Below are 22726 nucleotides of genomic sequence, written 5' to 3'. Positions count from 1 at the left end.
CACTTGATATCACAAAATAAGATCACAGATCATTGTAAAATAAGTCATTCATTTAACCAAAGTGATAACTCAAGGATTTCAAAAAAAGGTGAAAACCTTCATTCTTTGAGAGAGGAGACTTAATTTACCAAGAACAAGCTGTAATAAACATAGCATGAGGCCAATTAAATTTGTTTTTCAAAATTTTATAAACAATCTATAAAATCTTAATCTTGACCACAAGATTCAGCTTCCATAAGCCTTTTATAACTTTTATAACCTTTATTAAGGAGTTGGTTAATGCTTCAAGAAAACCTTGTTAATCTGACAGAGGGGCCCATATACTAGTCTTGCATCAGCGTGCCTTTGACATTAATGATTAATTTATAGAGAAACTGAACTTATTTTATCTTTCCAAATCAGCCCTTACAATCTCACATGCCCACCTCTTCTGTGATACTCCTTGGGCCTTAAGGAGTATTATATAGCTTTAATTTCTTGCCCTGTGTCTCAGAAATGCAGCTTATTTTGATTAGCATCTTCTATAGGTCCTGAAGATGAGGCTCTAATTGCTGTCAGTGTTAAAGGTTTAGTAGGACTTGATGTCCTTTTTAGACCCAGAGTCAAAGCCCTGTAATGTATGAATGTGGTAACATTAATTAAAAAAATTTTTTTGGCCAGGCGCGGTGGCTCATGCCTGTAATCACAGCACTTTGGGAAGCTGAGGCAGGCAGATCACAAGGTCAGGAAATTGAGACCATCCTGGCTAACATGATGAAACCCTGTCTCTACTAAAAAAACCAAAATATTAGCTGGGTATGGTGGCATGCACCTGTAGTCCCAGCCACTCAGGAGGCTGAGGCATAAGAATCACTTGAACCTGGGAGGCGGAGGTTGCAGTGAGCCGAGATTGTGCCACTGAACTCCAGCCTAGGCAACAGAGCGAGACTCCGTCTCAAAATAAATTTTTTTAAAATCTCAGTGTTTATTCCTAAGCAAGCCAAAACTTAATAACAATATGACAACCTAACCGTATAAATGTTCTTGTTTGTTTGTTTTTTAATAAATCCTCTTATTGTGACTTACACTGACCATTTGTGACATTCTTGGACTTTCTAGTTTGTCCTGAACATCCCTCCTTCTTAAACAACCAGTCATTTTATTTTAGGACTAAATTTACCATACAAGATTCTTTCTCATATAAAATTATTTCTCTTTAAGCTTTCTTACTGACCTCCCGATCTCAGGTGATCTGCCCACCTCGGCCTCCCAAAGTGCTAGGATTACAGGTGTGAGCCTGGCCTATACATAACCTTTACATAACCTATGCATAACCTTTAAACGAGCTTTGAATTATACAAAACTTGTTCACCTTTTTAAAAAGATGTATCTTTTTTTTTTTTTTTTTTTTAGCAGGAATGCTTTCCTACAATATATATTTGTTGGAAAATACCCAAATAATGAAATTTTGGATTCTAAATTATAACAAGTTTGTCTACAAGTATTTATGACATTACATTTACCTAAATAGAAACAAATAATTATAATTTACTTTAATTGTTTAGCTAGATTACTTATGGAAACTTCAATAGTCATGATTTAAAGTTATGAAACTACCATTGCAAAATTATAACTGAGACAGCGAAAAAAATATAACCTAACTGACTCCATCTTGCTTCTAACCTCCAAGCTGTCCTTGTTCATACCTGGACTTTGGGAGGAATTTAATTTACAGTTTAGCTTTGAAACAAAGATGTTAACAGTCCTTTTCCTTTCCCAAAACAAACCTCCTTACTGCATGTGGACTAGACTGCCTAAAGACACAAGATTAGAAGTTATGATAATTTTACTAAATAATTCAAGATGTAACTTTTTTTTTTTTTTGAGACAGAGTCTTGCACTGTTGCCCAAGCTGGAGTGCAGTGGTGCGATCTTGGCTCACTGCAAACTCCACCTCCTGGGTTCACGCCATTCTCCTGCCTCAGCCTCCCAAGTAGCTGGCACTACAGGTGCCCACCACCACGTCTGGCTAATTTTTTGCACTTTTAGTAGAGACAGAGTTTCACCATGTTAGCCAGGATGGTCTTGATCTCCTGACCTCGTGATCCACCTGCCTCAGCCTCCCAAAGTGCTGGGATTACAGGCATGAGCCACCATGCCTGGCCCCAAGATGTAGCTATTTTTATTAAACCAATATCAATGTCTTATTTATTAAGGATTACACAAGCAAAGATCATTCTGTCTTGGGCTGGGTTTACAGTTTTGTAACCCCTATGCCAAATTTTGACACCTTTTAGTATTTGGCAGGGATAAGTATGAAATTGCTTGATTAATAAATGCAAACAAAAATGCATGCTGGCAATTCTTAAGACATTTCTTATATTACTTTGCCAATAATTTTAAAGCTAGCTCACTTATTAAATATTTTAATTAAGTTACATAAACTTGAAAAAGCATTTGACTAGTCTTTTCCTTTTTTACTATCTGATTTCAGCACTTTTCATTTTTTAAGCCAATTAACGAGCACTCTTATATATTTGTAGTAGTGAAATATTGTGTACACAACACATAAATACACAGATATATTAGGCATGCCAATAGAAGTACATTTTATAGATTCATAAAAACCTTTTTTTTTCCTATCTTAGACTTTCAGATTCTTGATAACCTGTTTCACAACCCTGGGCAGTTGTCACCTAAATAGCCTTGAAATTGCATACTAAAGGAAGTAACTCAGGTGAAAGTCGAATAGCAAAATTTACATTATAAGGTATGGAGAGTAAAAGTGTGGTGTGCTAAAGGGAAATTAAAACACATTTAATTGCCAATTAAACATAAAATTATAGAAATCATAAGGGCCTTTTAAATACACACACACACACACACACACACACACACACACACACACACACACACAAAGATCCTATAGCTTTTACTTCAGAACTTTTAGCCATGAGATAAATACAAATTCACCAGCTTGCAAAAAGAACTTGCTGGATCTAAATGGTGGTTTTTGTCTTAATAGAAAAATAACAACAGATTTATAGAAGCCAGAAAAGAGAAAAAATAGAGAAAAAGAGGACTTAGAAACTCTATAGTTTGCAGGTCGACCTTAGGGCTCTTTTTCCTTGATGTAAATGTGCACGAAGACCATATTATTCTGATTTTACATAAACTTTCACAAATAGAGGTGCCATAAAACCTATGGAGTGCTTAAAAGGGGGTCATTCTCCTTGTTTTCTCCTCATTCTTAGATTATTTGTTTCCTGCTTTTTTTTTTTTCTTAAGAAGAGGAACTGAGCTGTGGCCTAGGGTTTTTGTGTGGTGGATTGATGTGTGCTGCCTGTGCACAGGACTCCACGGTGTGTCACCACTACATCGTTTCCACCATCTTACATGTTTCAGTTTCTCTCTCTAGAGGTCTGTGACCTCAGAGAGGGCTCAAAACAGTGGGTGATAAGTCCTTACGAGCCATTTTTAAAATTAATTTTTGTTGGAGATTTACCTGCACGATTGTGGCATGTCATGGCGGGGTCAACCTCCTAGACACTCCCATGAGGTCCCCCGTCACCCAGGGGCACCTTTCAGCTGGGAGGAGTAAATGCCGTTTCTCTTTGGAGCTGAGAAAATTCCGTCTCTCATTAATATATGAAAACAACAGTTCAGTTCCTTATGCAAATGCACACAGACAAACCAAATTAAGATTAAATTTGAGAGAAAGAGCAGTAGAGAAGATCCTCTAGAATGCATCTCCAAACTAGAATTAGGATCCTTAAACAACTTCAGACCAGAACAAACAACAACAACAACAACAAAAAACCCCAACAACAATATGATCACTGAACACTCTAATGGTAAGGAGAAATTAAGACCAGCTGGTTGTTAAGCTTAACTTTAGCCAAGACAAAACTCCAGTTCAGTTACTTACCTAGGGATGGGTCTCAGACTGAAGACTGCTCTTCACAATCCTAGAAGCAGAGAAAAAATACAAACAAACATGTCTTCCCCGTGGAAGCAAGCTCAAACTTCATACAGGGGTTACCTGCCTTCCATCGTTACGGAAGCAGGAAAATCTTGACTTCCTTGTGTGGGAAGCAAGTAAAACTCCAAAAAAAGAGGAGTTGTACAGCAAAATAAACTTTAGATCTCGACCAAATTTTGGAAGATCAGAGATTCTCTGGAGGCAGTGCTCTCAGACCTCAGCAAATTTTCCTATTGGTTTGAGTCATAAAGTTAGCTCATGCTGATACCAAGCATTGATAGGAGATTTGCCAAAGGTCAGGGTCATCTCCATTCAGAATCCCTCCACGGTTACCAAATGTGAACCACCAAAATTTGAGACGGGTCTCAATTAATTTAGAAAACTTATTTTGCCAAGGTCGAGAACACATGCCCATGACACAGCCTCAGGAAGTCCTGATAACAGGTACGCAAGGTAGTCATGGCACAGCTTGGTTTTATATATTTTTAGAGAGACATGAGACATCAATCAATATATGTAAGAACTACATTGGTTCTGTCCAAAAACACAGGGACAACTTGAAGCAGGGAGAGGGCTTCCAGGTCACAGGTAGGTGAGAGACAAATGATTGCATTCTTTGGAGTTTCTGATAAGCCTTTCTAAAGGAGGCAATCAGAATATGCATCTATCTCAGTGAGCAGAGGGATGACTTTGAATAGCATAGGAGACAGGTTTGCCCTGAGCAGTTCTCAGCTTGAATTTCTCCTCTAGCTTAGAGATTCTGGGGGCCCAAGATGTTTTCCTTTCACACTAGTATGCTAGATGTTACTAAAAATTAAATCTTTAATCTTTAAATAGTCTGAGAAATAAAGATCTACACTATACAGATTATGCTTTTGCAAAACTTCAGAACATGATCAAGAATTTAGTAAAGGGTTCTTTTTATCATAACACTGATTCAACTATCTGGTCAAATCACTCGTTAGTCTTCTAGATAGTCTTTAAGAAAAGGAATATACATGGAATGGTCAATCTTCTTAAGTCAAATCTATACAAAGAGATTAAATCACATCAGAATTTTTAAAAAATAGAGACAGGTTTCCCTCTGTTGCCCAGGCTGGAGTGCAGTGGTGGGATCACATCTCCCTGTAGCTTTGACCTACCTGGCTCAAGCCATCCTCCCACCTCAGCCTCCTGAGTAGCTGACTACAGGGTCACACCACCACGCTGGACTCACTTCATTTTTTGTAGACACAGGGCCTTGTTATGTTGCTCAGACTTGTCTCAAGCAATCTGCCTGCCTTGGCCTCCCAAAATGTTGGAACAGGTGTGAGCCACACCTAGACTAGAAATGTCTTACTTGCAGAAAGGTTCTAAAATGGCTAATCAAAGATATTGCCATACTTTAATTGGTCCAAAAGATGAAAACCTATTCTTTTAAATCAATGGATTTATGTGAGTAAGGATCACCAACCAAACAAGGAAACAACACAGATGGTAAAGCTCAGGTACCTTTTTCTTCGCCCATCCTTGTTAGATCAGCTGCAAGACACTGATGACAAGCTCTGTCATTTTACAAACTTTATGACAGCCAGCTACAAACTACAACAATTACATATTCCCCAAATTTCCTCTATTTTACTTTCACTGTTTGAGTACAGGATAGTGAAATGTCAGTCCTCTTAATCATCCATTTTGCTAATGTAATGTATAAGATATATTCTACAATAAAACTTTACAGCTGCTAATATAAATAGCAGTATTCAGTTTATTCCAACTCTGAAATTAGTTCACCAAGGAAAAAAAAAAAGAATCAGGTACAATGTGAAGAATGACTGAAAATCCAGAAATAAATACCATATTCCCACACATTATCTTACCACTAATAATGATTTTACATTTTATACTATTACTTGAATAAATTTTGCTTTTAGAATTTTGGAATTTAAAAAATTGCATTATTCTGATACCATCAGTTAATTATTGCTAACTACCTTTTCTTAAAGGTCAGTGAATTGTAAAAGGCATATTTCACAGAAAATGTAAGATATCATGTGTTGCATTTTAAAATTTAATTTTAGAGTTAGAATTATACTATTTAACTACTTTCTATGCTAGGTAATGTCACAATATACTTAGAGTTACATATAATACATAGTCACGAAATATAGATTATATGTATAACTACTACCCATGGGTGTGGAAAAAATACCATTCACTCCCAGTATCTTATGCAATAAAAGAAATGTTTACTAACCCATTTACAAGGGCACATTTGCAATCTTTCTTCTATTGGCTCAGCCTCTTTTTAATGAATGTCCACAATCACTAAGTGATACCGTGGCAAACTCTACTCTTCCAAGACTCCCCAGAGACAATCAGCATCACATTTTAATTCCAAAGACCATTAAAAAATGTACATTGTAGGAAAAATGACTTTCAACAAGAGCCACTTTTTCTGACCTTGTCAACGTGTGAATCAGCTGTTCTTAGAAGCACAGCCATTTAGACACGACACCATTCCTTCAGATGATGTGATCTTAAGGAATTCAGTAATTATGTGATTTACTAACTTATGACAAACTGAAAAGGCCTTCTCACCTACTCCTGGAGTCTTCCCAGAATCCAGACACCCAGTGTAAGAAAACAGGTGTTGAAAGCTCTGCTGTCACTTCTGTAAAAGCAAACTAAGTATGGCCTAAGAAAGACTCTGTACTTCTATATGTGGGTTCTTGTGGACAAACTGTAAGGTAGCTTAACAGGTAGACAAGATTGAAAACCTAATTTAGGAGTCTGTGCCTATAACAATAGCTGAGTCTTGACCATACTTCAACCACTCATATACTGCTAAGTGTTCAAACTGTGTTCAAGTAAGGCAAATGCCAGCCTGTAACCAATCCAGCTGTTTCTCTACCTCACTGCCACTTTCTTTCTTTCTTTTTTATTTTTTTGAGACTGAGTTTTGCTCTTGTTGCCCAGGCTGTAGTGCAACGGCATGATCTCAGCTCACTGCAACCTCTGCCTCCTGGGTTCAAGCGATTCTCCTACCTCAGCCTCCTGAGTAGCTGGGACTACAAAAGCCTGCCACCACGCCCGGCTAATTTCTGTATTTTTAGTAGAGACAGGGTTTTACCATGTTGGCCAGGATGTCTTGATCTCCTGACCTTGTGATCCACTTGTCTTGGCCAATTATATTTTTAGAAGCCCTGTACACTTGGAAAAGGCTATTATAATAATTAGAATAACTTGTCTCATTATTTATTTAGAAATGCTATATTTAAAAGTAGGCTAGGCCGAGCGTGGTGCACTTTGGGAAGCCAAGGGGGGTGGATCACCTGAGGTCAGGAGTGGGAGACTAGCCTGACCAACATGGTGAAACCCCGTCTCAACTAAAAATACAAAAATTAGTCAGGCATGGTGACAGGCGCCTGTAATCCCAGCTACTTGGGATGCTGAAGCAGGAAAATCGCTTGAACCTGGGAGACAGGGGTTTCCGTGAGCTGAGGTCATGCCATTGCACTTCAGCCTGTGCAAGAAGAGTGAAACTCTGCCTCAAAACATAAAAGAATGAAAGTAGGCCAACAATAGGAATTTTGCAGTTGCACAACAGAGAACGTAAATGAATTAATATTCAGTGTCCATGGCATGTTACATACTGTGACTTACCCCATCTACCCTGAAGCATTTACTCCATCCACGTGGTAGCTCAAATAGAGTTCCCGCGTTAATCCCACAATGAACCTCAATAATTCTCACATCACCGTGGCTGTAAACATTTGTTAACGGAAAAAGAATGTTTTTCCTAAAACAGCTACATAACACTAAGACTACTCAAATTTCTAAATAATCCTTTTACAAGACAGCCTGGCAACTTCCTTTTCATACATTAACATGTGGAGCCCATTTTAAAAGCTCTTTAACAGTGACTGTCGAAACAGCTTCCTAGTTATTCATATAATGTTTCTTCTTTTTTTTTAAGTTTTCAAATTAGTTTTAGAAAAACTTAAACACTGATGAATTTGGGCCTCTATCAAACCCTGAAGAAGCATTTTTGCCAAATAACATGGGCAAACGTCCTACATCTGCTAAATCTGACATAAGAGGCCATGCATTTTTGAAAAAAATGAATAAATAACGATTTCCAACAGTCGCTGAGCCTTTTTATTTTCTGTTTGTTTTTCTTTTCTTTCTTTCTTTCTTCTTCTTCTTTTTTTTTTTTTTTTTTTTTTTTTTTTTGAGACAGTTTCCCAGGCTGGAGTGCAGTGGTGCAATCTCGGCTCACTGCATCCTCCACCTCCCGGGTTCAAACGATTCTCCTGCCTCAGCCTCCTGCTGGGACCACGCTCAACTAATTTTTGTATTTTTAGTAGAGAAGGGGTTTCACCATATTGGCCAGGCTAATCTCGAACTCCTGACCTCAAGTGATCCACCTGCCTCGGTCTCCCAAAGTGCTGGAATTACAGTCGTGAGCCACCGCACCCGGCCTAGCCTTTTAGTTTAAAATTATTTCAGTGTTATTTTCACACTCTATGTTTGATAATACAATTTTTTTTGAGGCCGTTAGGCTTAAAGTATATTTTTTAAGAGCCGACCTAGCACATAAAGCCGGCCAGTCTGTACTGCTTATGGACCCCCAGGAGATTTGGGGTGCTGGCGGCAAGGGGCAGTTTCGATGAAGAACTTCACTGTGAGGAATGACATCCGAAAGAGATGATGCTGGAAGGCAGGTGGGAGACCAGGGTGGGAGCAGAAGAGGAAGCCGTCGACGAGGGAAGGAGATGGTGTGGGACGCCGAGAGCGAAGGGCGAGCAGAGGAGCGAGGAGCGGAGCGCAGCGCGGGCGGAACAGGCGGGAAGGGCGTGGGAAAGGCCGTGTTTTCAAATGAGGCGGGCGCCGGGAGAGGCGAGCCCGGCCGGGGGAGCCACGCGCTCTGGTGGGGAAGAGCTGCCTGCAGACTGAAGCCGAGAGGAGGAAGCAGCGGATCTCCAGGCGTCCCTGCAAACTCCCGTTCCCTCCCCGCGCCCCTCGCGGCCCCCAGCCCGTTGGCGGCGGAAAGGCGCAGGATTCGGAGCTCAGAGGCCCGGGCCGCCAGCCGCCTCCCCTCCGTGGCTCGCGGGCGGAGGCTGAGGCGGGGCGGAGGCGGGGACCGGGGTACCTCGCTCGCGCAGCCTGGAGCCCGCGCTGGGCCCAGCCCGACCCTGCTTTGGCCGCTGACCCCCGGGTCTCCAGCGCCGCCGGACCCTCACGCCGCCACCTTCTCTCCAGCCGAGCGCCGCCGCGGCCGCAGCCTCCTGCCGAGCATCTTCCAGCCCCCAATCCCTGAGAATCAGTTCTGGGATGTAACAGAGCAAGCGGACATTATTCTGGAACCAGCAAGCCTCGGTCACTGCAGCCACCACACTACGTGGGTAAGTAAAGGCCTCTGGGATCAGCATGGACCATGCGGTAACCCAAAGAGGTTGAAATATTCATTCACCATAAAATCTTACAGATTTATTCCCTTGAAACGCGATTTTCTGCAGTCATACAGCCTGAGACAGCTGAGTGCTCTAGCAAAAGGACCAAAGGAGGCAGGTCCTCTAGGGCAGAAAGAGTGAAAACATGAAAGAGACCACATGGCGGCCCACACTGCCCGAGGCCAGGCCTGGCTGACAGCTGGACGGCTGGACCCAACCGGTGGCCCTTCTGTCCTACTGTGGTCAGGGCAGGAGCAGAGCCCCAGGGGCCTCCTGCAGAGGAGTGGGCTCAGTAGTGGGGTCAGGGACGGCCTTGGGGGTTGGGGACTGACCAAGCCTGGGGACTATGACCCATAAGTGGGGCCCATTATGGAAGCTGGTGATGACTTCCTTATTTTCTCCAGAGATGGTATGATACTCCACAGTGTGGAGGTGCCATATTTAGCCATGTCCCTGCTGTCAGCATCAAGAATATGTTTTTTGCTATTATTATGACTTTTGAACCCAAATGCCCATCAACGATAGACGGGATAAAGACAATGTGGTACATATACACCATGGAATATTATGCAGCCATAACAAGGAATGAGATCAGGTCAGGCATGGTGGCTCACACTTTGGGAGGCCAAGGTGGGAGGATCACTTGAGGCCAGGAGTTTAAGACCTGCCTGGCCAACATCTACTGAAAACATATACAAAAATTAGTCTGGCATGGTGGCATGCACCTGTAATCCCAGCTACTCAGGAGCCTGAGGCACGAGAATCGCTTGAACCTGGGAGGCAGAGGCTGCAGTGAGCTGAGATTGTGCCAGTGCACTCCAGCCTGAGTGACAGAGCAAGACCCTGTCTAAAAATAAATAAATAAATAAATATATAAATAAATAAATAAATAAAAAGAGGAATGAGATCATGGCCTTTGCAGGTACATGGATGGAGCTGGAAGCCACTATCCTCAGCAAACTAACACAGAAACAGAAAACCAAATACTGCATGCTCTAACTTATAAGTGCGAGCTGAACAATGAGAACATGGACACAGGGAGGGGAACAAGACACACTGGGGCCTGTCGAGGGTTGAGGTGAGGGAAGGGAGAGCATCAGGAAAAATAGCTAATGCATGCTGGGCTTAATACCTAGGTGATGGGTTGATAGGTGCAGCAAAACACCATGGCACGTGTTTACCTATGTAACAAACCTGCACGTCCTGCACGTGTACCCCAGAACTTAAAATAAAAAATAACATTAAAAAAGAATTTTATTTTCATCAGGTATTCAATATTATACTTTTGCCGTATTTTACTAATAACTTTAGAATTTTGACATTCCTTAAAAATGTTTTACATTAAATCCTCACTTTGTCCTATAACTTTGCTTACTAGACTTGTCCTTTCCTAGGTTTTTACTAAAGTTTTTTTTTGTGGTTGTTAGGAAAACCTGTTAATGTAACAAAAAATAGAAGGAACAGTAGAATGAGTGGTGGCGTACCTACTTCAGGTTACATAAATGGCAACCTGTGCTTGAGATCATTCTTTTATAAAAAAGAGATGCATCAGGCCTTTCTAAGTCATGTACAGCTCCCTTGGACATGTTTTTATATTTTCTCACCTCATACCTATGGGATAATTAATAGCATTGCTTTGCTTTTTAATTAAAGGCTGTATTGTACATGCCAGTCTGGGCTTGCTCTTTCTGAGATGTGTCCTTGTTCATCTTTATCAGTTTTGTTGTTGTTGTTGTTGTTGTTGTTTGAGACAGAGTCACGCTCTGTCGCCCAGGCTGTAGTGTGGTGGCACGATCTTGGCTCACTGCAGCTTCCGCTTCCTGGGTTCAAGTGATTCTCCTGCCTCAGCCTCCTGAGTAGCTGGGATTACAGGTGTGTACGCCTGGCTAATTTTTCTATATTTAGTAGAGATGGGTTTCAGCATGTTGGTCTCGAGCTGCTGATCTCAAGTGATCCACCTGTCTCAGCCTCCCAATGTGCTGGGATTACAGGCGTGAGCCACCATGCCCGGCCAGTTTTTATCTTTAAAGCTAACGAAGATGATGTTGATGTTAAGCCCCGGAGGCTGACAGAATAAAGGGCACCAGAGGGAAGTCAGGGCATTACTCCCATTGAGTAGAAAGGCCACTCATCTTGCCCTTCCGGTCCACAATTCCCAAGTAGAAAATTGGATTCTCCTGCTGGTGCTGGGGGTTTTGCTTTCAGCGTCTGCTCTGTGACCTTTCGCTCCATTTTCAGTGAGTTTGTGGTAGTTAGTGTGAAGTAGGAAGTGACACAGGCTGCCTGATCGTGTGGCTGTTTTGGAAGGTCATTTTTATTTTGAACTTAAAAATCAGATGTTTTGGAAGAACCTACACCCTCCTTTGAGCTATTGTCTTATTTAAAAGACTGCAGCATGTGTCTTCCCAAAGTGGATGCTTTTAGGTTTATTAATGTCGTATTTGTTAATGGCATTTCAATATTCGGTTACAAATGAGGACTGTCAGTTCAGTTTACCAGTGACTTCAAAATAGAGACCTGGTAGAGTTTTCTTTCAGGTTGTGCTTTTCCAAAACCCACAAATGGACAGAAACTAATGTATCTTATTTCATCATAGACTTACAAAACACATTTCGGTGCCTAAATGGGATTTGGGATTTTTGTTTGTTTTTTTTGTGTTGCTTTTGTGAGTGTGTGTAGAAACAGGCTCTTGATGTGTTGCCTGGCCTGGTCTGAACTGCCTCAGCCTCCCAGTGTTGGGATTGTAGGCATGAGCCACCGTAACCAGCCTTGATGAGGTGTAATGTTCCTATTCTGCCTTCTTGAACTTTGCTTAGTCAGTACAAGTATTCTGTTCAAACTGATTAATTAAACCCAGGAACTGAATACATTTAGATAAAACTTGCTACTTGAGACTCGGGCACCGGGTGGATTCGAATGATGCCGTATCTCATGATGTCTACCCTCTCACTATCCACATTCAGGGATGGAAAGGATTTGGAGAGTGAGGAATGTTTATAGAAGTTCAGCCCAGCTCCCTGCTGTAGAATGTTCTTGTATGAGCAGTCCAGTAGTCAGTAAAGCAACCCTTTTCATTGTTGAACTGCTCTTGTTCTTAGAAAGTTCTTGTTTCTGTTGACTTGAAATTTGCTTCCGTGGTTTTATTTTTCCCGCTGTTCTGAATTCTTTCACGTGCCACGCAGGACGTGCCTGTTCATAATCTTACTTCTCATGGGCCTTGCACTTAGCCTTCTTCAAGCTGATCATCCCTCAGGTTTTGCCTCCTTCTGTCACCAGGCCTTCTCTTCTGGGCACCGGCCTCTGGCTCTTCCCTTGGGGTCTGGCCAGCACCACAGGCTTTGGGCTGGCATCAGCTGCTCCCAGGCTCTTAGCTCTTGGGAGTTGCTCCTCCATCCTTTGCCTCCCTGGGCACTGACATTGCACCTGGTCTTAGTCCAGGCTCAGCCAGCCAGACCGGCTCTGCAGGGCCTCCTATCCCTACAGGATGGCCAGATGCTGCGCCCTCCCACTGTGCTCCAGGCCCCACCCTGCCTCTCTGGATACTGGATCTGTAGTGTAACGGGAACAGGTCACATGACAGTTTCCTTTCTACACCTTTTTATCTTCTGTAGACTATTGAGATTTAGTAAGCATGTCTGTTTGCACATGCTTAAAATGGTTGGAAAATTTTGCCGTGTCTATGTTTGCAGGCGATGAAAATTAAAGGTGGCAAGGATTATATTGACTTATTTAATCTTGGGCTCAACATTTTCAAAGCTATATTTTTTGGGTAATATATGAAAATCATACAATGTCTGCCCGTACAGTTTTTTTTTTTGACCGTATATATTTTTTTTGAAGACTTACTTTGTACTCTTCTTTGTTTTGTTTAACATAACGTTTCAGAATAATATGCCAAGTAATGGATGAGCGTTTGTTAGGTTGGGCTAGGAATGGGGACTGGGGTAAGGCAGACTGTAGTTCTAAGAAGAGGTTCCAGTTTAACACCATTCCTTTAAGAATCATATCTTGTTTTAATTCAGAGCAAAAGCCACACAGCCGCATATAGGCGTAACTGAGTCTTTTGAGGAAGTAGGTAACTGAGCTGTAAAAAGTCGAGATTGCAGCCAGGTGTGGTGGCTTATGACTGTAATCCCAGCACTTTGGGAGGCCAAGGCAGGCGGATTACCTGAGGTTGGGTGTTCGAGACCAGCCTGACCAACATGGAGAAACCCTGTCTCTACTAAAAATACAAAAAGTTAGCTGGGCATGGTGGCACATGCCTGTAACCCTAGCTAGTTGGGAGGCTGAGGCAGGAGAATCGCTTGAATCCAGGAGGCGGAGGTTGTGGTGCGCCAAGATCACACCATTGCACTCCAGCCTGGGCAACAAGAGCAAAACACTGTCTCAAAAAAAAAAAAAAAAAAGTTGAGATCGCACAGCCGAGGGACTGCAGTGCATGTTTCTTTTCTCTTCATTCTGAAGGAACTTTTTACTATTTAAAAACTAATTTTAAAGTTATGAAATATTTTGAAATATAATAAACTTTTTTTGGCCTTTTTTCCTCCTTTCGCTTCTTGTATTCAGTCTGCATGCTTTTTTAACAAAAGCCCACCTCTCTAGTAAGTGTGAAAGGAAGAGAGTGAGAAACTGGTGGTGTGACCTCCACTCTGGAGGCCCGTGTCCCTTCTGAGAAAGATGCCTCTTGTCGTAGAGAAAACACACAGCGGTGTTCTGCTCAGCTGCACTTGGGCATGGAGAACAAGAACCGATACAGACGAAGGCCTGAATCCGCAGAGGCAGATCCTGGGTTAGGAGGCACTTCTGCAGCCTTCAGAAAATGCATACAAATTAATTCACTTACTGGACTGCCTTGATAGAATAGGATTCTATACAGAGGATTATTTGAGGTCAATGATTGGAATGTGATTTTAGAAAATATTCTTTCCTTGGAATTCTTTGGTTTTATACTGTAATATAGTTTGTTTGTTCGTTTGCTTTAGAGGAAAATTGGTGCTTTCAAGGAAGGTTTTAGGATGTAATGGCCAAAAATAGAAAAACAAAAATGATCATCTTCACTGGAATGCTGCTGCTGCATGAGACTAGCCTTACATTTGTACTATTACAAAGTTAGGGCTGGGCATGTGGCTCATGCCAGTAATCTCAGCACTTTGGGGGCCAAGGTGGGCAGATCGCTTGAGGTCAGGAGTTCGAAACCAGCCTGGCCAACGTGGTGAAACCCCATCTCTACTAAAAATAAAAAAAAAATAGCCAAGTGTGGCGGTGCATGGCTGTAGTCCCAGCTACTCGGAAGGCTGAGACAGGAGACTCTCTCGAACCCGGGGGGTGGAGGTTGCAGTGAGCCGAGGTCATGCCACTGCACTCCAGCCTGGGCAACAGAGTGAGACTCCATCTCAAAACAAAGTTAGGTATGTGAGGATACTCACAAGACGTTATACATTAGACATTTTACATTGATTTAAATTATACTGTTAGAGCTTGAATCGACTTTGTAATATTCTTTGGGCCAAACCTGGCTATGATTCAGAATCACCTGTGAACGAGTTTTTGAAATAATAGTGACTTCGATCGCATACTTAGAAGTGCAGATCTAGCTGACGTACTCTTTGATTAGGAACACCTTCTTGTGTGGTCTGTGCCGTGCATGTGTGTGTGGCATGCATGCCTGTGTGTGTATGTGTGTGTGTGCCATGCATGCAAGTGTGGGGATGTGTTTGTGTGCACTCCTATGTGTATCTGCTCCTGTGCATGAGTGAGTGCTTGCTTGTGCACACACATCCCTTAGAGGCATGGATCTGTGGACTTATTGTTCAGTCAGGGACCTGTGTGCACGTGTGTCTGTGTGCGTGTTGCATGCAAGTGTGAGGTGTCTGTGACTACACACATGCTGGTCTCATTATTCCCAGCTTCTCATACTGCAGTTTTCTTTGTTTAGTACAAAGCTGGAAGCTCTGCCAAGGTTTTTTCTTGGTGCGAGCCAGGATCAAAGGGCTATGGTGTTTTAGAGCTTGTAAGGTGAGAGCCCTTAGAAGGTGGGAACTTCACACAGGATCATAGTCTGTAAGATTCCTGGTCCTTCTCTGGGGGCAGTCAACAATGATCTGTGCCTCACTCCCAGCCTCCGTGGGCCATGCTTGGCTCTCAGGAGGCTGGGCCCAGGACAAAGTTTGCACTCCTGGTCTCATCACCCCTAGTATCGGCTTAGGGAGCCTCTTGTGAGTGCAGCCATGGATGTTTGCTTTCAGGGAGCAGGAGCAAAAGTTTGGGGAATGTTTCTGTCCTCACCTATTTTGGCAGATAGGCAGTGTGAAAGGTGGTGGTTCGTGGGTTGTGTTCCCCGTCCCTAGTGTATTTGTCTGTTTTCATACTGCTGTAAAGAACTGCCTGAGACTGGGTAATTTATAAAGGAAAGAGTTTTAATTGACTCACAGTTCAGCATGGCTGGGGAGGCCTCAGGAAACGTAACAATCATGGCAGAAGGCAAAGGGGAAGCAAGGCACCTTCTTCACAAGGCAGCAGTAAGAAGTTCCAAGTGAAGGGGGAAGAGCCCCTTATAAAACCATCAGATTTTATGAGAACTCACTCCCTATCATGAGAATAGCATGAGGGAAACTGCTCCCACAATCCAATTACCTCCACCTCATCTCTGCCTTGACACGTGGGGATTATGGGCATTAATTTCAAGATGAGATTTGGGTGGGGACACAAACCTTAACCATATCATTCTGCCCCAGCCTCTCCCAAATCTCTTGTCCCTTTCATATTTCAAAACCAATCATGCCTTCTCAACGGTCCCCCAAAGTATTAATTCATTCCAGCGTTAACTCAAAAGTCCAAGTCCAAAGTCTCATCTGAGACAAGACAACCCCCCCTCTGCATATGCGCCTGTAAAATCAAAAGCAAGTTAGTTACTTCCTAGATACAATGAGGGTACAAGCATTGGGTAAATACACCCCTTCCAAATGGGAGAAATTGGCCAAAATGAAGGGGCTATAGGCCCCATGCAATTCCAAAATCCAGTGGGGCCGTCAAATCTTGAAACTCCAAAATGATATCCTTTGACTCCATGTCTCACATTCAGGTCACACTGATACAAGAGGTGGGCTCCCATGGCCTTGGTCAGCTCCACCTCTGTGGCTTTGCAGGGTACAGCCTCCCACCCGACTGCTTTCACAGGCTGATGTTGAGTGTCTGTGGCTTTTCCAGGGGCGTGGTGCAAACAGTCAGTGGATCTACCATTTGGGGGTCTGTAGGACTGTGGCCCTCTTCTCGTAGCTACACTAGACAGTGCCCCAGTGGGGACTCTTTGGGGGGGGCTCTGACCCCACATTTCCCTTCTGCACTGCCCTAGCAGAGATTCTCCATGAGGACTCCACTCCTGCAGCAAACTTCTGCCTAGATATCCATGCATTTCCGTACATCCTCTGAAGTCTAGGTGGAGTTCCCAAACCTCAGTTTTTGACTTCTGTGCACCCGCAGGCCCAATACCATGTAGAAGCCGCCAAGGCTTGGGGCTTTCACACTCTAAAGCAATGGCCTGAGGCCTGAGCTGTACATTGTCCTCTTTTAACCACAGCTGGGATGCAACACACCAAGTCCTAAGACTGCAAAAAGCAGCAAGGCCCTGGGCCCAGCCCATAAAACCATTTTTTCCTCCTAGGCCTCAGGGCCTGTGATGGGAGGAGCTGCCTTGAAGACCTCTGACATGCCCTGCAGACATTTTCCCCATTGTCTTGGCGATTAACATTTGGCTCCTCATTACTTATGCAAACTTCTGCAGCTAGCTTGAATTTCTCCTCAGAAAATGGGTTTTTCTTTTCTATCCCATCATCAGGCTGCACATTTTCTAAACCTTTATGCTTGCTTTTCTTTTAAACATTAGTTCCAATTCCAAATCATCTCTGTGAATGCATAAAACTGAATGCTTTTAAGAGCACCCAAGTCACTTCTTGAATGCTTTGCTGCTTAGAAATTTCTTCCACCTGATACTCCAAATCATCTCTCTCAAGTTCAAAGTTCCACAGATCTCTAGGGCAGGGGCAAAATGCCACCAGTCTCTGCTGAAGCATAGCAAGAATCACCTTTGCTCCAGTTCCCAACAAGTTCTTCATCGCCATCTGAGACCACCTCATCCTGGACTTCATTGTCCATATCACTATCAGCATTTTGGGCAAAGCCTTTCAACAAGAATCTAGGAAGTTCCAAAGTTTCCCACATCTTCCTGTCTTCTTCTGAGACCTCCAAACAATTCCAACCTGTGCCTGTTACCCAGTTCCAAAGTTGCTTTCACATTTTCAGGTATCTTTATAGCTGCACCCCACTCTTTTCAGTACCTATTTATTGTATTAGTCCATTTTCATACTAGTATAAAGAAACTTTCCTGGGACTGTGTAATTTATAAAGGAAAGAGGTTTAGTTGATTCACAGTTCAGCATAGCTGGGGAGGCCTCAGTAAACTTACAATCCTGACAAAAGCAAAGGAGAAGCAAGGCACTTTCTTAACAAGGTGGCACAAAGGAGAAGTGCTGAGCAAAGGGGAAAGAGCCCCTTATAAGACCATCAGATCTTGTGAGAACTCACTCACTATCACAAGAACAGCATGAGGAAATGACCCCCGTGATCCAGTTACCTCCACCTGGTGTCTTCCTGACACATGGGGATTATGGGGACTATGAAGATTATAATTCAAGATGAGATTTGGGTGGGGATGTGAAGCCTAACCATATCACCTGGTGTTCAGATGAAGAGGTTGTAGAAGCATATCTACTGCTTAAAGAGGGAAATTGGAGTCAGAAAGCTCTAGGCTTGGTTTTCTTCCACATTTAAAACAAACCCAAGGAAGAGATGGTGCAAACATATGAGCACTTGGTGGATCTGTTGTGTCTCACACAGGTTTTCTATTTTCTCTGTGTCTTCAGTAGTATGTGTCTTACTGACACCGCCTCAGGGCTCCTGGCGTCCTCCAGTCCAGTTCTCGGCCTGACACATCATAGGCGCTCAGCACCTAAGTGTTCTGAGAGGGAGTGCAGCTCCTAGGGGTCCATGTCCCATGTCCTCCTGTTTCCTGCTGGTGGTATTTGAAAGTGCAGTTGACGTTTGGGCCCCAGTCGGTCCTTGTTACTGCGGGTCTTGTGCTGTCTCTGGAACAGCCCTTTATGGGCACCATCTACTCACTCATTCACTTCTGTTGGCTGACATGGCCCCTGAGCTCTCTTCCTGTCCTTAGACCCCTCAAGGCCAGATGCAGTGTTGAGTGTGGAGGCTTCCAGCCCCTGCCTTCTGTCCCAGCTTCAGGCTGGCCCGGCTCCTTGTCCTGCTGTCCTGCTTCAGTTCCTCCACGTGGCTTTCACTCCCCTAACAGATTTCTTCAATTTGCAAGGTAGCGTGGGAATGATGACTAGCACATGGCAGCATACATCAGGCAGGTTTATGAAATTATGTTTTAAGAGAACACAGAATCCCAAATTACTCGTCTTGTAATATGTGTTAAAGTGTGTAACCTAATTGCTGAACAATGAAAAGCAATTCCTTTTATATTTAAAAACTCACTAGTTAGCTGAGAACCTAATGGTAGTTGCAATGTACTTTCAATAGAAAAGTCCTCTTGCTTGACAAAGGTAAAGGAAACTGTTTGGTCCGACTTTGTTCCTTTCATGCCTGCCAGGGCTTCTGGTTTCACGGAGACCTCAGGCTAGGAGCAGCCCTGAGCGGGGAGACTGAGTTACAGAGAATCCCCACCGAGTTGCAGGCAGAGGGACAGCCGAGGCCCTCAGGAAGTGCAGGAGAGCAGAACCACTATGGCAAGTTCACTGAGAAATCTGGAAAGTTAGAATCCCAGCCCCAGTCCATCAAATCGAGCATCCTAAAATTAAGTTTTCCTTACTGTGAAATGGCAATTTGTAATGATTTCTGAGAAGTGGGACCCATGGTGGTGTCGATGTCTGAGCCAGGTGAGGGTGTGATCCCTGGCGCCATGGGCTGGCCCCCAGGATGCCCTGGAAAACGCATTCTGTTCACAGCTGTGTGATTCTTTTCTTTCTGTGTTGGTGAAGCAGCCAGACCCGGTCCGTTTGGAATGCCTGGGATGGTGCCGCCGCATGTCCCTCCTCAGATGCTCAACATTCCGCAGACCTCTCTGCAAGCAAAGCCCGTGGTAAGGCCTTCCCTGCGTTGGGTCGGGTGGTGGGTCTCAGACACGGTGCATGCATTGAATTTCAGCGAATGCTAAAATAAGTTCCTAACCTCTTGAATTGATGTGTGAAATAGATGCCAGTGTTTATTGAAATAAAAATGAGCCAGGAAACGTCAGCCTGGGCCTGAGTCAGGTCCTGCTGGCCACGTGCGCGTGACCTGTGCCCTTCGCTTCAGGCCCCACAGGTGCCCAGCCCAGGGGGCGCCCCGGGCCAGGGTCCATACCCGTACAGCCTCTCTGAGCCAGCACCTCTCACTTTGGACACGAGCGGGAAGAATCTGACGGAGCAGAACAGCTACAGCAACATTCCTCACGAAGGGAAGCACACGCCGCTGTATGAGCGGTCCTCACCCATCAACCCGGCCCAGAGCGGCAGCCCCAACCACGTGGATTCCGCCTACTTTCCTGGCTCCTCTACATCGTCATCTTCCGACAACGACGAGGGCAGCGGAGGGGCGACAAAGTGAGTGGTGCGCGGGTCGCTGGGTGCTTCCTGGCGGGTAGTGACCTGGGGAAGCTGCCTTCTGACCTGCCAGCCCAGCTGGTGTTTTGCTCAGAGATGTAGTTTATTGCAGGTGGGTGATGGTCAGTCTGTACTCAGATGGGGGCTCCTTGGACAGAGAGGAGAGAGGAAGAGTAGGTACGTTCTTGAAGTTTCCATGATTTAAAATCTGCACCATCCCAGCCCCATGACCTGGAGCCACAGGAAACTTTCTGGGGAGGAATTTGACAAGAACTGGTTTGTGTGATGACCAAAACATGGGGGCATTTGTCCGGTGTGGTGCCACTCACACCCACCACAGCAACCCCCTGCCGACCCCTGAAACGTTAATCTCCTGGCTCCTGGATCAAGGGAGCTCTGAATTTCCTCTCCTCCTAAACTCAGCAGGTCACAGGACACTTTGGAAATAACACTGTTTGCCCAAGCAAAACCCTAGAAAGCTGCCTAGACCCAGGCTGGAATTGTTTCCTTAGAGGAGTATTTTAAACACTGTGTGGGCTGGATGCGGTGGCACATGCCTGTAATCCCAGCACTTTGGAAGGCCAAGGCAGGTGGATTACCTGAGGTTGGGAGTTTGAGACCAGCCTGGCCAACGTGGCGAAACCCCGTCTCTACTAAAAATGCAAAAATTAGCCGGGTGTGGTGGCATGTGCCTGTAGTCCCAGCTACTCAGGAGGCTGAGTTAGGAGGATCGTTTGAACCCAGGAGACGGAGGTTGAAGTGAGCTGAGATGTCGCCAGTGCACTATGGCCTGGGTGACAGAGCGAGACTCCGTCTCAAAAAATAAAAAAAAAATAAATAAATAATAATAAATAATAATAATAATTAAATAATAAATAAATAAATAAATAATAAATAAAATAATAATGAAAACACTATGTGCCCCTGAGTAAATGAGTTCACAAATATATAGTTGGTTAAAATCTGATTGAAGAGGCTGGGCACGGTGGCCCATGCTTGTAATCCCAGCACTTTGGGAGGCAGTGGCAGGCGGATCACTTGAGTTCAGGAGTTCAAGACCAGCTTGGCCAACATGGTAAAACCCCATCTCTACTAAAAAATGTAAAAACTAGCCAGGCATGGTGGCATTCACCTGTAATCCCAGCTACTCTGGAGGCTGAGGCAGGAGAATCGCTTGAACCTGGGAGTCGGAGGCTGCAGTGAGACGAGATCACGCCACTGCACTCCAGCCTGGGTGACGGAGCAAAACTCCAACTGTGAAAAAAAAAAATTCTGATCAAGGAAATCTTAAATTTGTACTCCTCCCCTCCCTTTAAACTGTCTTATATTTTAAAAAAAAAAAAAAGAGAGAAAGAAAATGTCTTTCCTTTAAGTCAGTGTCTCTTTTTCCTTAGTGTGAACTCCACAGAGTAGATAACCAGGGCTGGTTGATGTTACATCTATTTCTGATGTAAGAAATCTAAGAGACGTAGTTGTTAGTTTCCATGCCAGTTCTTACCTGGTGTATCACCTGAAGCAGGTGATCTTTCCTCTCTGTCCTCTGTCCATCTTTAAAATGGGAACGAATGTCAGTTGACCCAGGGCAGAGGTCACTGAAGGGCTCACTGCCATCCAGGGATGCACACCCTGTTTACGGCAAAGAAGTATAAAATTAATAAATGTTGATTTGCTGTATGTGCAGAGAAGTATAAAATTAATAAATGTTTATTTGCTATGTGTGCAATGCTAAAACTCTAAAATGAAGTAAAGAGTTGCAACTGAATATTCAAAGTTTTAAATTAACCTCTAACAAGATAATATATTGAGTACCCTTTGAATCAGAATCTCTGGGTTGGGGCCCCAAAATTTGCATTTTAAATAAGCACCTCAGTCAGTCTTTTGCACACTGAAGTTTGAGAACAACTGCTTGATGGTCTTGGAAGCCCTTATGCACTAGAATTCTAAGGCATGTGCATTTTGTTGTAAAATGTGACTCATGTCAGCAAGGTCAAAGTGTCTGTACAATACAGTTTTCATCTTAGTAAATGTTCTTTCTGAACTCTGAAACATAGGTAAGAAGTAAGACAAAAGCAAAATAAGTAAGCTTTATGACCCCAACAAGAGTTCCGTGCTAGTGATGGAGATGTGGAAACCAGGTCAAGGTGCTGACTTGGGAACGTGGGTGGTGACTGGGGCACGTCTCAGTTGAGGTGCTTGTTCCTCCAGCAGGGAGCGATTGAGAAGAATGCGATTTGCCCATCTAATTTGGCAAGTTGTCTGTATTAGTCTGTTCTCATGCTGCTAATAAAGACATTACCCAAGACTGGGTAACTTGCAAAGGAAAGAGGTTTAATTGACTCAGAGTTTCCACATGGCTGGAGAGGCCTCACAATCATGGTGGATGGCAAAGGAGGAGCAAAATCATGTCTTGCATGGCAGCAGGCAAGAGAGCATGTGCAGGGGAACTCACCTTTATAAAACCATCAGATCTTGTAAGATTTATTCACTGTCACGAGAATAGCACAGGAAAGACATTCAATGACCTCCCACCAGATACCTACCATGACACATGGGAATTATGGGAGCTGCAATTCAAGATGAGATTTGGGTGGGGACACAGCCAAACCATATCATCGTCTTTGTTAGGATGAGCTGAACTTGGAGTGAGGAGGACTGCCTGAACATGTCCTGTCTTT

The 22726-nt window shown here is 43.7% G+C and overlaps 1 protein-coding gene across 1 annotated transcript; it reads left to right on the top strand.

Annotated features, from left to right (window-relative positions):
- The first annotated feature begins 9258 nt into the window (after window positions 1-9258).
- Window positions 9259-20804, top strand: FAM120A2P (Putative uncharacterized protein C9orf129 homolog). The gene is made up of 3 exons (XM_054520249.2): window positions 9259-9348; window positions 19449-19549; window positions 19765-20804. Exons 2-3 carry the CDS (start codon window positions 19472-19474, stop codon window positions 20053-20055), a joined length of 369 nt encoding a protein of 122 aa, XP_054376224.2. The 5' UTR covers window positions 9259-9348; window positions 19449-19471; the 3' UTR covers window positions 20056-20804.
- Window positions 20805-22726: the final 1922 nt, after the last annotated feature.

The sequence above is a fragment of the Pongo abelii genome, chromosome 13 (assembly GCF_028885655.2).
Source record: "Pongo abelii isolate AG06213 chromosome 13, NHGRI_mPonAbe1-v2.0_pri, whole genome shotgun sequence".
Classification (NCBI taxonomy): domain Eukaryota; kingdom Metazoa; phylum Chordata; class Mammalia; order Primates; family Hominidae; genus Pongo; species Pongo abelii.
Note: the sequence above shows the minus strand (reverse complement) of the source record. Positions and strands in the feature narration are given on the sequence as shown.

Bases quoted from the DNA above. Each gene is read 5' to 3' on its own strand.
- FAM120A2P (XM_054520249.2), top strand. From the start codon at position 19,472: ATGCCTGGGATGGTGCCGCCGCATGTCCCTCCTCAGATGCTCAACATT. The intron at 19,550-19,764 runs GTAAGGCCTTCC...CCTTCGCTTCAG, and splicing joins CTCTGCAAGCAAAGCCCGTG to GCCCCACAGGTGCCCAGCCC.